Source organism: Jaculus jaculus, chromosome 15 (assembly GCF_020740685.1).
Source record: "Jaculus jaculus isolate mJacJac1 chromosome 15, mJacJac1.mat.Y.cur, whole genome shotgun sequence".
Taxonomy (NCBI): domain Eukaryota; kingdom Metazoa; phylum Chordata; class Mammalia; order Rodentia; family Dipodidae; genus Jaculus; species Jaculus jaculus.
In genome coordinates, this window is record NC_059116.1 from 66,664,896 (window position 1) to 66,680,963 (window position 16,068).

The following is a 16,068-nucleotide window of genomic DNA, read 5'->3' on the forward strand; positions in this document are numbered from 1 at the left end:
ATTTATTTTGAGATGGGGTCTAAAGGCCCAGGCTGGCCTTGAACTGAGTGTCTTCATGCCTCTTCCTTCTAGGATGCTGGGATTACATGCATATGCTACCATGCCTGGCTTTCTTTAATCCTGTTTTGTAACTAGATAACTATGCATAAATTAGCAATTCTTTAATTTTTCCTCAAATATAGTACTGTTAGAGTACTGTATCATATCAGACACAGAATTGCACAAGACTATCACTATGAATACTTGGCTTTCAATCCAAGTTGTCTGATAGCAGAGTATAACATCCAAATTATTCTGCTTCACTGCTCCGAGGTATGAGATCAAGTTCAGATTAACTTTTACTGCAGTCTGAATACCACTAATGCTGTAAGATCTAGGACTTTAAATCAATGGCAAAAAAAAAAAAAAGAAAAAGAAAAAGAGAGAGAGAGAGAGAGAGAGCCGGGTGTGGTGGCACATGCTTTTAATCCCAGCACTTGGGAGGCAGAGGTAGGATCGCTGTGAGTTCAAGGTCACCTGAGACTACACAGTGAATTCCAGGTCAGCCTGGACTAAAGTGAGAACCTACCTCGAAAAACCAAAAATAAAATAAAATAAATAAATAAATATAAAAGACTTCCAATCCAATAGGTAAATACTTGACTTTGTCTTCTCAAATATAACAGACTGACATTATCACATCCTAAATTTTAACTTTCAAGTCACTTTCTCAAGCAGGATTACATCTCCAATAATTCTGTAGCATTGACAAGGAATATATAATTGTTTCCATATATAAAGTTAGGTCCGCAAACGAGTCTGCTAAATCCTACTGAGACTTTGTCTGTAAAAGCCTCATGTTCTACCAAGCAAGCTAGCCAGACTGCCTTGGTCTATAATATCATGAAATTTGGTTATTCCAGAACCAGCGTGCTTGGATGAAAACAGATCCCAGTGAACACTGACTCAGAAGGTTAGGGTATGTCAAAATGGGTGTTGGATGTGATTAAAGTAAGGACCTTGTGATGGGAGAGTACCTAAGAGTGGCCTAAATGCCATCATGACAGTCCTTGTACAAGATGGCCAGAGAGAGCTTTCCACAGAAGGTCACAGTAGGAAGACATTGAAGCAATGAAGCCACAAGCCAAGGAAAGCTAGCAGCTTCTAGAAGCCAAAGAGCAGATATTCCTTTAGAGTCTCAGGATGTTTTGACTTCAGCGAGTAATACTGATACTTCCAACCTCTAGAACTGTGGAAGAAAAGATGTTTTAAGATACCAAGTTTTAGATAATTTGTTATTGAGCCCCAGGAAGCCAATATACTGACAAATTCAAGCTTAAACGAAAAATTTATGTGGGTAGCAGATACTATCTTAATGTGGCATAACATTAGAAACTTGGTTTCATTAAAGTTAAGACTATTTAGAAGTAAATCAGGAAATGCAGCTTGGTTAGTGGAGTGCTTGGTTAGCATGCACAAAGCCCGGAGCTTAATCCCTAGCACCATATAAACTTTGGCCTAGACAGATGGCTTCAATGGTAAAGTGCTTTTCATGTGGGCACAGGGGCCAGAATTCAGAATCACAGTATCCACATAAAAGGATGGGTGTGGTAGTTTGTGCCTGTGGCTCCAGCCCTAGAAAGACAGAGACAGAAAATTCTTGGAGCTCACTGGTTGGCAAATAGTCAAATCAGTAAGGTCTGGGTTCAGTGAAGGACCTTGTCTCAAAGTTGAAGAGCGATTGAGGAAAATACCCAACATTGACCTTTGGTCTTCACGCATGCCCTTCACACATACATGCCTTTGGCCCTTCCATGCACTTCTACACATATAAACACATATTCACACATGCAGGAATATCACACACAACAATTAATTAATACAAATAAAAAAGCTTTTAAAATAAATGAAACCACAAGCAACAGATTTGTAGGAACCATTCATAATATAAAAATTCTACATAAGACTTCTACCAGAATATAGCAAGAACTTCTTAAAAATTAATAAAATCAGGTCTATCACAAAACAGGATGTCCAAATGACCAATATGTATATGAACATGTAACTCAACATCATTGATCTACCAGGGAATGCAAATGAAAAATTTCAGCGACACGGTGAGATAGCATTACTTCTCCATGGCTAAAATTAAAAGCTCTGACTATGCCACGTGTTGGTGAAGACATGAAATAACGAGAATTCCATACACTACTAGTGGAAGTTAGTAGGACTACTTTGAAAACTATTTTGGCAGTAATTGGGCTGGAGAAGTGGCTTAGCGGTTAGGTGCTTGCCTATGAAGCCTAAGGACCCTGGTTCAAGGCTCGATTCCCCAGGACCCACATAAGCCAGATGCACAAGGTGATGCATGCATCTGGAGTTCATTTGCAGTGGCTGGAGGCCCTGGCATGCCCATTCTCTCTCTCTATCTGCCTCTTTCTCTCTCTGTTGCTCTCAAATAAATAAACAAATAAATAAAATAAAACAACAACAAAAACTATGTTGGCAGTAGTTTACTAAGTCAAAACATATGTATTTACTGCTACATAAGCTAAAGGACGCTTATATGCATCAGACAACATGATCAAAAGTGCAGGATGTCCACCATCAACAGATGTAAGAAGTGGCATATTTATATCACAAAGTAATGTACAGCAAGGGAAAGGAATGGATGCTAACTACAGCCATCAAGATAAATCAGTCTCTTAGACATGTTAAGCAAAAGAAGTCAGATGCAAAACAGGACATACTGTATGACTGCATTTGTATGATGTTCTAATGACGGAAGTTAGAAGTGTGGTTTCCTGAGGAGATTTCAGGGGGCGCTTGCTAGTTGGTTTAGGAAAGCTCTATGTCTTCTTTGAGGTGCTAGATACATGGAGGGCTATATTAGTAAAAGAAACAACTACTCACTTCAGATTTGTATTCTTTACTGTATTTACATTAGTTCTGAAGGGAAAAAATCCCCAAAAAATATTTTTAAAATTTTTTGTTTAGTTTTATTTATTTGAGAGTGACAGACAGAGAAAGAAGCAGAGAGACAGAGAGAACCAGGGCCTCCAGCCACTGCAAACGAACTCCAGATGCATCACCACCTTGTGCATCTGGCTTATGTGGGTCCTGGGGAATCGAGCCTTGAACCAGAGTCCTTAGGCTTCACAAGCAAGCGCTTAGCTACTAAGCCATCTTTCCCGCCCCCCCAAATATTTTTAAAGAAACAGAAAGGGGGGCTGGGAAGATGGTTTAGTGGATTACGTGCCTGCTGGGCAACTCTTGAATACCTGAGTTCAGATCCCCAGTAAAAGCTGGCACATAAACATAAACACACACACACACGAGCATGTACATGCATGTATATCAAATAAAGACATGAATATCTTTAAAAGAATTGAGAGAAAAATAGTAAGTTTAGCCCACATCACTTATAGAAAACTGGCTATTCAAGTGTCAATAAAATGTGGTCTTGTGAAAACATTGTTCTTAGTTGCAAAAACCAAAACACTCATATATAACAACCTTATAGAGAGATTAAGATAACTAGATTTTACACAAATATGTTTGAGTTACTAAAAGAGAAGCCCTGCAAATATAATGTAACAATATTTGTACAACATTCCAAAATCTCATTTTTACTTAATTAATCTCTTAGACTTTCCCCATTACTTTAAATTACAGTCACTGAAAGTAAGTGCACTAGTCTGCAAATATGTATAAGAACAGGAATGAATAAATAGGGGCTAAAGTAGGACTATCTACTCTATGACCTTTCTAATAAGTGACTGTTATAGAACTAAAAAAAAAAAACAAAACTAATATTTATATTTAAGTCTTCCTAAAGGATTCCCAGAATGTATTTAGTGACAAGATGCTCAATTCTGAAGAATCCATACAAGGGCTAATAACAGCTAAAGTTGAATAATACTATTCTGCTTTTAATTTTGAGGTTAATAATGAAACAGTCAGGTAATAAGCAAGCTGTAGCCACACCTATGTTCACAGGCTGGCGCCCATCATGCAGCTCCTCTAAATCTGAGTTGTCCGATACAGTAGCCACCAATTATGGGAATCTGAAATTTGGCCCCTTTAAATTGATTCACTAAGAATATAAAACATTCCACATACCAGTTTCCAAACTTTGTAAAATATTTCAGTAACATTCTTATATTACATGTCCAAATTTTTAATGTGTTTAAGGAAATGAAAATGAGTTTAACACAATTTTTACTTTTGAATGTGGCCAATAAATTTACACATATGGCTTGTGTTATCTTTCTACTGTATATCAGGACTCTAAATATATTTAAAGATGGAAATTTTAGCCAGGCGTGGTGTCACACACCTTTAATCCCAGCACTTGGGCGGCAGAGGTAGGAGGACTGCTGTGAGTTTGAGGCCACCCTGAGACTCCATAGTGAATTGCAGGTCAGCCTGGGCTAGAGTGAGACCCTACCTCGAAAAAAAAAAAAAAAAAAAGATGGAAATTTTTATAATGCTATTTATTTCTCTCAGGACAACTCAGAGTTTTAAGTATTGGTGCTATGGTTACTTAATGTCATCTGTCTTTGTCAAAGATTAAAACCTACATTTAATCTTTATAATCAACTGGGTTTTAGAATGGTCATATAATAAGATGTTTGGCCTGCATGATGTCATGGAATGTTTGCCCAGTCTTCCCTGAACTCCAGTAACATGTAAACGTGTGGTTCTGAAACTTCTGAGAACTAAAGTATCCAGCAAAAACCCTTAGTAGATGCCCGACAGGATTTGCCAGACACCATAGTCAAATAAAAACACCTCTGTGGATGGAACTGCATCCCCTCAAAGGTTCTACGTGGAAGCCCTAACCCTTAATATGACTGTATTTGGAGACGGGACCTTTCATCAGAGATAATTAGAGTTGAAAAGAGGTCATAAGTGTAGGGCCCTTACACAGTAAGACAGGTGGCCTCATCAGAGACCTCTCTTCCATCTTCCATGTGCACACACACGGCAAAAAGGCACCAACCCACAAACCAAGGAAGAGACCCTCCCCAGAGAGAGATGTCAGGCCTGCACCTATGACTTCTGGCCTCCAGCGTGAAAGGAAAAGGAATTTCTTTTGCTTAAGCCAACCTGCGCTTTTTTCCCCAAAGATTTGTATTATTTATTTATTTGAGAGAGAGAGAGAGAGAGAGAGAGAAAGAGGCAGATAGAGAGAGAGAATAGGTGCACCAGGGCCTGTGGCCACAAACTCCAAATGCATGCACCCCCTTGTGCATCTGGCTAATGTGGGTCCTGGGGAGTTGAACCTGGGTCCTTTGACTTTGTAGGCAAGTGCCTTAACCACTAATCCATCTCTCCAGCTCCAACCTGTGCTATTTTGTTAAGGCAATCCAAGCAGATGAGTGTGGGTACCTCCTACTTAAAGCAATCTTATCTTAATAATTAATACTGCTTAATACTAATTATGGATACATACATTCTGCTAGAATAAGGCATGGTAACATGCGCCAAGTGGAGAGGAAATAAGTATTTTCTCTCTCTCTCTCTCTCTAAAAATGAATAGGGTCAGGCTAGCTTATGTCCACTGCAGACCCACCCACTCAAAGACTATCTTTGGTGATTCAGGTACAAAAGGTCAAGGAAAAGTTATGACTATTTTTGGATATCTTTTAAAATATTTTCTTAATATTATAAAGAATAACCTCTTTAGTAGGTGGAATTCATATTTCTACTCGGACTAAGAATTCCCTAGGATAATACATAATAAGCACAGTACAATCTCAGTTAATGCTCCAAGGCATGAACAACACTCAGCCCTTCTCAATGGGCATGGCACTCAACCTGTGGACGTTGGAATCATATCTGGCAAGACGATACAGAAAAGAAAGCCAGGGGCCCAGAACCAGGAAGTCAGGAGTAGCTCTGTTACTTATGAAGCATCCCACATGAAGAAAAGGGAAGGGGTGGGACAAGAACCTAATGGGACAGTTGCTTAAATCACTGTTCTGTTACTCCCGTCTGCCACCTCTAAACTCCAGAGAGGCGACAACCTCAACCAATGAAGTTTCAAGCTGGGGAGGTAATCAATCAGGGGATAAAGCGCTTGTTCTGCCAAGAGTGGGGACCTGAGTTCAGATCACCAGCAGCCACATAAATGCTGGACAGGACGTGGTGACCCGTGCCTGTACTCCCAGTGCTCGGGGAAGCAGAAACAGACAGACCTCACGCATGGCCATCATCCCGCTGCCCTGGCTAGTTTTACACTGGCAGTTCCTTGCTAGTTGCCCTACTCATGTCCTTGATACTTCAAGGTGGGTCTTGAGTGACTGTCCCATCTGAGTGGGACTCTCACTCACCCACACGCCCCTTTCTCGTTTTCCTTTCTACACCTTGGGGCCACCTGAAGTGCCTATTCCTTTATTCGCTCTGCATTTTGGTTTGACGACAAGACTTTAAAACATGTCAACTCGTGTTCCGGCACTGCCATTCCCACGTGCTGCAAAATTCCTCTCTATTCCTGCTTAAAAGGTGTTGCGAGAAGGAAACGGTGCCTGGAGTGCGTTCTCAGCTCCCCAGAGAAAAGTCTTGCATAGAACCGTTAAGCACATCAATCTGCATATGTCAATTATTTGGGTATTTGGACGTTAGGTGACAATGTCCTCTGTTCCTGCCATGGCCACTTGCTCCCCTAAAAGTCCTCGGAGCCAGCAAGCACCCCTGACCCCTTCAACCCTGCTCAGCCCCCCACGTTCCAAGCGCTCCTTGGCTCGTTCCCACAGTCACCCCCCCACCCCCCGGATGGGGTAAAGAATTGGAGCTCACTCTCCCCGAGACTTTTCTCAACTACAAATTCTAAAAAAAAGAAAAACAAAAAACCCAATCTCCTCCCGGGTGTGGGCAGAGCGAGGACGGGGTAAGTTTTTCTGCCCCTAAAACTTGCCTAGCGATCAGCGTCTGCGGCCCTGGCGCCGCGCGGCCGGCTCTCGGGACGCGGGGTCCGGGGACCGGCCGCCGGGGACGCACGCGCGGCCGCCCGCGGGACTATTTCCGCGGAGCCGCGGGGCTCGGGGCGGCGCCGGAGGGAGGCCGGCCAGCAGCGGGGTCGGCTGCGCGGGGCCCGGGCCGGGGCGCTGCGCCGCGGCCTCCGCGCCTCCTCGGGGCGCCGCACGGCCAGGCCGGAGGCGACGGTCCCCGGGGCGGCGGCGGCGGCGGCGGCGGCCGGGCTCCGCCAGCAGGTGGCCCCGGGGTCCCGGCGGCGCCGCCCCCTCCGCCGGCGCCCCTCCTCCCGCGGGGGCGGTCAGCGCCCCGGCCGCCCGCCGCCGCCGCCGCCCTCTCCCGCCGCGTCGGCAGGCGAGCGCCCCGCAGCCCCGGATCGCCGCGCCCGTGCGCCCGAGCCCTCCGCCGCCTCCTCCTCCTCCTCCTCCTCCGCGCCCCCGCTGCCCGCGGAAAGTTGAGCGGCGGCGGGCGGCGGCATGACGGGCGGGCGCGGGGACGCCTAGGGCGCCGGGAGCCCGCGCCGGAGCGGAGGAGCGCCCGCCCGGGTCGCTCGGCCTGGCGCTGCCCGCGTCGGCCGCGGCGGCACGAGCTCGCGCCGCCCCGCACCATGGAGTTCTCGGAGAGGAGGAGGAGCAGGAAATCCCAGAGCTTCAAACTGGTGAGCCGAGGTAAGCGGCCGGCCCGGGGCGGCGGAGGAAGGCAGCGCCGCCGCGCTCCGGCCCCGCGCGCCCGCCCGCCCCGGGGTCCACGCCGGGGGCGCGCCCGCCCGCCCGTCCTCCCGCCCCGCGTCCCCGCGTCCCCGCCCGCCCGCCTGCCCGACCGACCGACCGACCCCGGGCCCCGCCGCTCCCACGCGCGCCCGGGGCGGGGAAAGTTGCGCGCGGGAGGAGAGAGCAGGGCGCTACGGCACGTAAACAAGTCGGAGGTCAGGTCGGGAAATTAGCAAACAATGACACCGGGGAGCCCCAGTCGTCGCGGGGTGCCGCGGCCCGGCTGCATGCACGCACGCATGCATGGATGCATGCGTGCACATGGATGGATGGCCCAAGGGCTGCCTTGGCCGGCAGGCCGAGCTGCACGCTAGCACCGGGGGGATTCGGTGTTTGGGTTTTGTTGGGTCCTTCCCACCCCCGCCCCCAACCCCCAAGGAGAGGGAGGGACGAGACCATCGCTCTTGTTAAGAAGCGGCGGCAGCGGTTCGGAGCTGTCCGAGCTGGCGCCGTGCAGCATCTTCCCCAGCTGGCTGCCTTGGGGTGGAAAGGTGTGTGAGACTCCATCGTCTGCCGGCCGGACAAGTATCATGACGAGAACACACAACAATGCGGCCGGCTTCTAACGACTTAACAGGTGTACAGCACCCTTTGTTCGGGGAGGGCAAAGTTGAATCCGGGGTCCTGTGTGTTCAGTTACTTGTCACGGTGTTGCCTCTTGATTTGATTCTAAAAGAAAAAAAAAATGATGGCAACTAAAGACAAGAGCAGTCATGGAAGTCTGTCTGTTCAGACGACTTGTGTCACCTTAAATGAGAGGCAAGTGACTTTTTTCTTTTTTTAATTGTAAGGCCATAAGTCTTTGTCTTGAGTTTAGACTCATCCTCTCTAAATGGCTTTGACCAAGTGGACGTAAAAACCCAAACACAAAACCTGTCTGCTTCTCTCGGGGTGCCTTATCTTAGCATTGGCATCAGCACAGAGAACCACGTGATTGCTCAACAACCTGCAGAAGTCGCTTGCAAACAGACGAAATTGGAAGGCAATTGCAAGTAATCCAGTTTTTCAAACTCAGCTAAGCTGAGATGAGGATTCAATAAAGCCCACTTTGGGTTAGTCTGAAAATGGTTTAATTATAGGCAATTTGAGGATCAACTCATCTGGGTTTCCCCTAATTTAGTTTGCCGTGCCGTTTAATGAAAGAGGTTTGCAGTCGTGTTTGTATGCAAAATATTTGGCTCTTCTTCTTTCTTAGGAACCCCTCCCAGGGGTGTTGATTACTCAGTTATTTGTGCTTTGGAAGTCTCTCCCTGTATGATGGTCCTGTCGCTGCTATGCGATTCATTCAGGAATATAAGCCGCTATCTTATTAACAACTTCAGGAAACTCTACTACTGTATCTTAAAACTAAGAGTAGTTTTGTCACATCCTGTAACATCTAGGGCCAACAAAACAGAATAGCTGTTAAGAAGGGATCTCTATTTTCATACTTTATGAACACTTTTTTTTTTGTTTGCTTTTGTTTTTGAGGCATAATTTCGCTCTAGCCCAGGCTGGCCTGGAATTCACTATGTAGTCACAGCGGTCCTCCTACCTCTGCCTCCTGAGTGCTGGGATTAAAGGCATGCACCACTGTGCCTGGCTCTTATGAATACTTTTAAAGATAAAACTGATTACCCAAGTGCAGTTGCCTCCATAGGAACAGCTTATAAAATGTATTTTAAACTTCCATTGACCGTACACGTTTTTCCTTCTCTTTTTAAAATTATGGGTCTGACTCTTCTTTCTGCTGTGCAGGTGCATTTTTTAAAGAAAATAAACTATTCCATATTAAATAAAGTACTGTATCCGAATGGGAAAAAATTCACTTAGTACTGAAAGATGAAAACTCTTTCTTTCCAATTATGCTTTATTTGAAACGACACGTCATGGGTGGTTGCTTGGAAGCTGCCTACCAGCTGAGATGTTTGGGACAAACTGAGAAAACAGCATCGAGCCATTCTAAAGCGTGCCATTGACATTCTCATAAAAATGGGTTGTGGACATGCATTTGGGACACTCCCCTGGCCTGTGATTCGAGAAGTTTTTCCTTTTCTTACAAACACACTTGCTGTCTCAAAGAAACCTGATCATTAGCATCTGGGGGCAATATTTACCATGAAAACTGTAGTAATCATAGCTGAATTCTAGAGGCAAAGTCATATTTCAAGTTTGTGCACTGCGGAATAGGCAAAGTTGAACGATTATTTATGACTACAAATTCTGTGACTGAGTTCCCAAAAAATACATTTATAAATTATAGATGTGTAAAATAGAAATCTAGATTTTATTGCTTATTACTATTTTGAAGTCATTAGAATTCTAATTTTCGGTTTTTTTTTTTCCTCATACCAGATTATCACCATGAGGTGTATAAGATCTCAGAACTCAGCCATGATGTTAATGGGGAGGCCAAAGAGACACAGCCCATTTTTTTAGGTAGGTTCCTCTGTCAAATAATTTCTCAGCAAAACAGTGTGGCCATTAGCAATTAGGGGAAAAATAGAGATCGTGCAAGAACGGGAAATGTCTGCCATTGCTTAATTTATGACATTCTTTTCAGGACCTTTTATTTTGTAGATTGCCAATAGATCCCTTATTAACATTGCTAAAAGTTGTAATTTCAGACATAAATGTTTATTAGTGCCTACACACAGTGCTAATTATCACTCACTTGCAGAGCCAGATGCTGACTGTGCGGTTTTGCCACTCCGTGCTCACCCCATTTACATTGCATATTCGCTGGCATGCTCCACTGGCAATAGTTTGTGTAATTGGGGTATTACATCTTTGACATCTGGATAACAGAAATTCAATTTCCAGGAAGCTGCTATTTGTTTGGTTTTGCCTCTGCCTTGGGTGGGATAGAGGATTAATGTGCTGTCTTATTATAATGTCCCTTCACCTCTGTGGCCTGGTTGCTAATCCTGCCATGACAAAATTCAATTAAATCTACAGTCAAAAAGCGTAAGGAGAATAAGAGTGTGATTGTCGGCCTAACCACCTCTTGACTGAGCAGCTCCTCGTTCCCCGGCTGTGTGTTCCTTGCTCACCAATGCCTCTCACCTGCCATCCTCAGGCACACCTCGGGGACAGGCAGAGCAAAGGCAGCGGCCCCCTGGGTCTGCAGACAAGTGTCCTTGTGCCACAGATGGGTAGGTAGCCAAGTGCGTTGCCCTTCTCCTGTCCGTGAGTAGCTTTGGGCACAGATCCTGTACGTGAGGAACCTTGGTTGTACAGTTCATCATCCACACAGCAAGAGCCAAAACCCGAGCCACTTAGAATGTTTGCTTCAAAGGTGAGCCAAGTGCCCCTCGTGGCAGGATTCTGGGTAAATGCCAGTGTTTGGCTTTAACCTCGCCCATCCTCAGCTATCTTCAACCCCAGGTGAGGACCAGTTGTTTCACAGGAAACAGAATAGGGGCGAAAGGGCAAGCATGCTTGGGAGCAAAAGGCCAGGATGGCCCTGCCACCGGCGACGACTGGAGTGACCTTGTCGCCCAGACCCGCCTTGGTAGTCTTTCAGCTGACAACACTGCTGCAGTCAGAGCAGAAGGGACTTAAGTCGGGATCCGTTTGGCTTTGAGGGAAAATTGGGGTGCCTTGCAAAGGACGGGGGAGACACACATTCAGAGAAGAAACAGGAGGGAAACATGAGCCCTTCCTGCAGGAATGACCCCTGGAGGCACAAGAGGACCTTTCAACTATGGCAGAGCCCGTTAGCGAGGCCAGCACTGCTTGCGGCACCTGCTGGCTGTTAATAGCCCTAAGAACCCAAATCCGGTGAAACACTACAGGCCCAGAAAGAGACATGTCTCAGTCTGGACTCTTCAGTGCCCTGACCGTGCCCAAATGAGTTCTGTTTCTAAGTACCACTTGATTTAGCCATTTGAAAGAATGAATTTGCCTTGTAGTGCAAACTTTACATTTCTCCTACAAGTGGAACGTCATGTCCTGGATTTTGCTCTTGTCCAGCAAAGATCTCCCTGCAGCCCTCTTCCTGCTGTGTGCTTGGAAATTAGTCACAGTGTTATGGACAGAAAATAAATTTGTGGGATGAAAAAGGAGGCAAAATGCAGCAGCCCTGGGGTTGGCTGTTAGTACTCAATCTTTTGCTGTTCTGGGGAACATTGGGTACAGTTTCCAAAGAATGCATTCCTTTTTATAATCATCAGATCAATTTTTGAAAATATAATGGAAGTGATTATGGAAATAGCTTTAGAACAATCAGGAAAAGTTAGTTATTATCTGAAATTAAGAATTTTGTTGTTGGCAGTGTTACACTTTATAGTTACTCTTCTCACAACACAGATTCATATCAGGTTTATTTTGTAAATTGTTGGCCTTTGCATCATGATATGGCTTGTGATGTGGATCTAGGAGAATTTGATATCAAAATACTTGAGAACTGTTTCGCCTGTAAAAAATACTTGAACTATTACCGTGGTGTTGTATAGGACTCTGTGCGTTCAGACGTATGTGTTCTCTTTTGACACTTTGCATCTGTATGACTTAAGTGCATGTTCCAGGGAGGAAAGAGAGTCTCTACAATTCGTCAGAGGTTCCCACGTCAAAACTGTTTCTCAGAAGTGGTTTCAGGCTGTTAACAATATTACACATCTGACATGATAAGGTGGCCCCGTAGTAGAAATGGCTTGTCTTGGTGGTTTGGTAATTACTCACATGTTTTTGATTTGACAAGAGGTTAGGAGAGGCAAATTTACCCTGTGGACTTTAACTTTCTCAAGGGAGCTCAGAGGAACTGCAGTCAAGACTTGAGTGCCATTTGAAGATCAATTCAAGAAGTTTCTGTGAGGAAATGCTGTGAGCTTGGCCAGCCCTTTTCTGGCATGGGTGTGAGGTGAGAATGGGCAGGACAGGGACCCTGGGCTCAGTTCTGAGAGTCATCAAGGGATGTGGGGATGGACCAATTCCAGAAGCAGCGAGGGAACGGAGGGCAGCAATCACCACAGATATGGTTTAAGTTCTGTGTGCAAGACTTTCCAATTTATTATGAGTGTGCTAATTACTTCTCACAGCAAATCTGTAAGCATCATCATTGTCCTCATTCTTGATAAAGCTTAGAGATGTCAAGGTCACCCAATAGACTTGCCCTGACTGGGGTTCCAGGACAAGATTTTCTGAGTTTTAAATGCCCCACTATATGCCTCTATGTGTGAATAGTTATTAAATGACAGATGCAAATGGGTAGGGCAATGAGCAAAGTAGAATTGGAGGGTAGAGTGGAAAACTGGACCTTGAACTATGGGCAAGATTTGCATAGGCAGAGGATTGTTGGGGGGGGGGGGTAGGCCAAGGCAGAGATTAGTATCCTTATAATTAGACTTTAAGTGGGGGCTTTTCTTTGTAGTTTAGAAAGTGCATTCACATCTGCTATCTCAGAGGATGTTTATGACCAGGGCAGGTATCATTAGTCCCACAAGAATGGGAACTAAAGCTCAAAGTGGGGCAACTGGCCCATAAGTATCAGAACCTGGAGCAAATACAGCCTTCTATCCAAATTCTCCATTTTCCATGTTGAGGCAAGTCAATTTAGGAATCGTTGAAGAGGCCTCAGCTGGTAGGAAAATATTTTTCTTTAAGTATCTTATTGAGACAATTCATTATTCGCAACAACCATTAAATGAAGTCTCTTCTTATGCCTTGGATTTTAGTTTAGGTTTACTATCATAGTAATAAATACGAGGCATACTTATTTTTCAGATGTTCAGGTTTCATTACTTTATTCATTTAACAAATGCTTGTTGAACTCCAGGAACTTGCGTGCCGGGCCCTGTTCTTCTTGTTCTTTCTCATATTCAGTTTAGTTATACGACTGTCAGTAGATTCAGCACGTGGCGTGGTAGCTATGCCATCTGAGCAGGGTTCAGCTCTGATCTGAACTTTTAAAATTCTTTTTTTGTTCATTTATTTATTTATTTATTTGAGAGTGACAGACACAGGGAGAAAGACAGATAGAGGGAGAGAGAGAGGATGGGCGCGCCAGGGCTTCCAGCCTCTGCAAACGAACTCCAGACACATGCGCCCCCTTGTGCATCTGGCTAACGTGGGACCTGGGGACGTGGGACCTCGAACCGGGGTCCTTAGGCTTCACAGGCAAGCGCTCAACCGCTAAGCCATCTCTCCAGCCCAACTTTTAAAATTCTTTTAAAAATATTTTATTTGGCTGGAAGCCCTGGTGCGCCCATTCTCTCTCTCTCTCCCTCTATCTGTCTTTCTCTCTGTGTCTGTCGCTCTCAAATAAATAAATAAAAATTAAAAAATATATTTTATTTATTTACTTATTTGAGAGAGAGAGAGGCAAACCTAGAGAGAATGGGCACACCAGAGTCTCCAGCCGCTGCAAATGAATGCCAGACACAAGTGCCACCGTGTACAACTGGCTGATGTGGGTACTGAGGAATTGAACATGGGTCCTTAGGCTTCACAGGCAAGCACCTTAACTGCTAAGCCATCTCTTCAGCCCCTGATCTGAATTTTTGAATCTGCTTTCAGTGGCTGGCTGGCTGGCAGCTGCCTTTACCAGGGTCCCCACGATCTCCAGCATGTCTCTCAGTTATCATGCCGCTGGGATGGGAGACGGCTCAGTGGGTAAAGTGTGCAGCATAAGCATGAGGACCTGAGTTTGGCTCCCCAGCACCCACGTCAGTATGCTGGGTCTGACAGCAAGCGCCTGTGATTTCCGAGCTGCAGAAGCGAAGACAGGGCTCCTTGGGGCTCACAGGCTACCTAGTCTAACCAGATCTGTGAGCTCTAGATTCAGCAGAAGACCTTGTCCCAAAGGATATGACAGACAGCAACTGAGGAAGACACCAGATGTTGACCTCTGGCTTCCACATACACCATACAAACATGTCACATATACATACACTTGCAAAAGAATTAAAAAATAACTTTACAGAAATCTTGCCTTTGATCATATGGCATGCTTTTCTCAAAGACCCCAGCATGTACAGTTGTTCAGAGGGGAGCAGAACTGTCTGAGGAAAGGTAGAGGAGACCCAAAGCACCTTGCATCCCACAGTCTTCTGTGGGTCTCTGCGACTCATTAGGGTACCTTAGTCGCTATTGAAAAAACCCTGAAATTCCACGCTTTCCAGGTTGCATGCAGCATACACAAAAAGTCACCCTGATTATGCTGCAGGGCTCTCAGAGTGCCTTCAAAAACAACTGCAGGCTAGGCCACAGCTTGGAGAGCCTCCTGAGGGCCATGTGCACCCACGGCGTCTGGAGGCCTGTGTGCACATGTCAGTGTCCTTTGGTATTGGTGGGCACAGCCTTGGTCCTTCTTATGATGTTAACGGTGACCTAAAACTTAGGAAATATAAAGATAAATAAAATCTACCAAGAGATAGGCCTCAGTCCATCACCTGTTATAGTGAAAAGCTAAGCTCAGAGATAAAAGTGATTCACACAAGACCACATATCACTTGATAGTTGACCATGACTAAAATCAGGTCTCTGACATCCATTTCTGAGACCTTTTTTGCTATGAATGAATTGCTTCAAGTCTGTGTCTCGTTCTCCTATTGTGCTTTCATAAGTTGTTCTTACTGAGTAAATTTTCTTCCTCTGCATCGTCAGAGACTTAAACTGCCTTCTCATGGACTCTGGTGTCAGGGACTCTGGTGTCAGGGTTGCTTCTCTTAACTAAGCATTCAGCATCTCCAGTCCAACCCTACCTCCAACTACCGTATAACTTCTGGTGAAGTGAGTCCTTGGGGAGGAGGGAAGCAGTGGGGAAGTTCAGGAACCACTGGAGGAGGGCAGGAAGTACGGTTTGTTTACCATAACCTGTATTCTAGGCACTTCCATACTTACTACATTTAACCCAAATGACTTCTGAGAAGATTTTAATTTGGATAGATGAGACCTGGGCCTGTAGCATTGCTCACCTGCTCTAAGCTACAGAGCTATAAAGAGCTAGATTTAAACGGGATCTCGGGCTGGAGAGATGGCTTAGCGGTTAAGCGCTTGCCTGTGAAGCCTAAGGACCCTGATTCGAGGCTCTGTTCCCGAGGTCCCACGTTAGCCAGATGCACAAGGGGGCGCACGTGTCTGGAGTTCGTTTGCAGTGGCTGGAAGCCCTGGCGCGCCCATTCTCTCTCTCTCCCTCTATCTGTCTTTCTCTCTGTGTCTGTCACTCTCAAATAAATAAATAAAAAAATGAACAAAACAACAACAACAACAACAAAAATGGGATCTGGCCACATCCTTTTACTTTGTCACGTTGCCTGGGCAAAAGGAGGGCCCTGTGTTCCTTCTTTTTCTATAAACTGTTCGCAGCTTACCTTCTCATTCTTTGCTTCACCCTTCGTGAACAAGTGTGCTGTGTCAAACT

The 16,068-nt window shown here is 45.4% G+C and overlaps 1 protein-coding gene across 4 annotated transcripts in view; it reads left to right on the forward strand.

Annotated features, from left to right (window-relative positions):
- The first annotated feature begins 7,536 nt into the window (after window positions 1-7,536).
- The window catches only part of Bend7 (BEN domain containing 7), a 93,423-nt gene continuing 84,891 nt past the window's right edge, over window positions 7,537-16,068 (forward strand). For 2 of the 4 annotated variants that reach the window (XM_045135427.1, XM_045135428.1), the window contains exons 1-2: window positions 7,537-7,625; window positions 10,062-10,145. In XM_045135427.1, coding sequence (XP_044991362.1) covers window positions 7,565-7,625; window positions 10,062-10,145 — 145 coding nt within the window. In that variant the 5' untranslated portion in view covers window positions 7,537-7,564. Of the gene's footprint in view, window positions 7,626-8,277; window positions 8,305-10,061; window positions 10,146-16,068 lie in introns of those variants that run through there. The other 2 variants (XM_045135429.1, XM_045135431.1) reach the window with 2 other exon arrangements.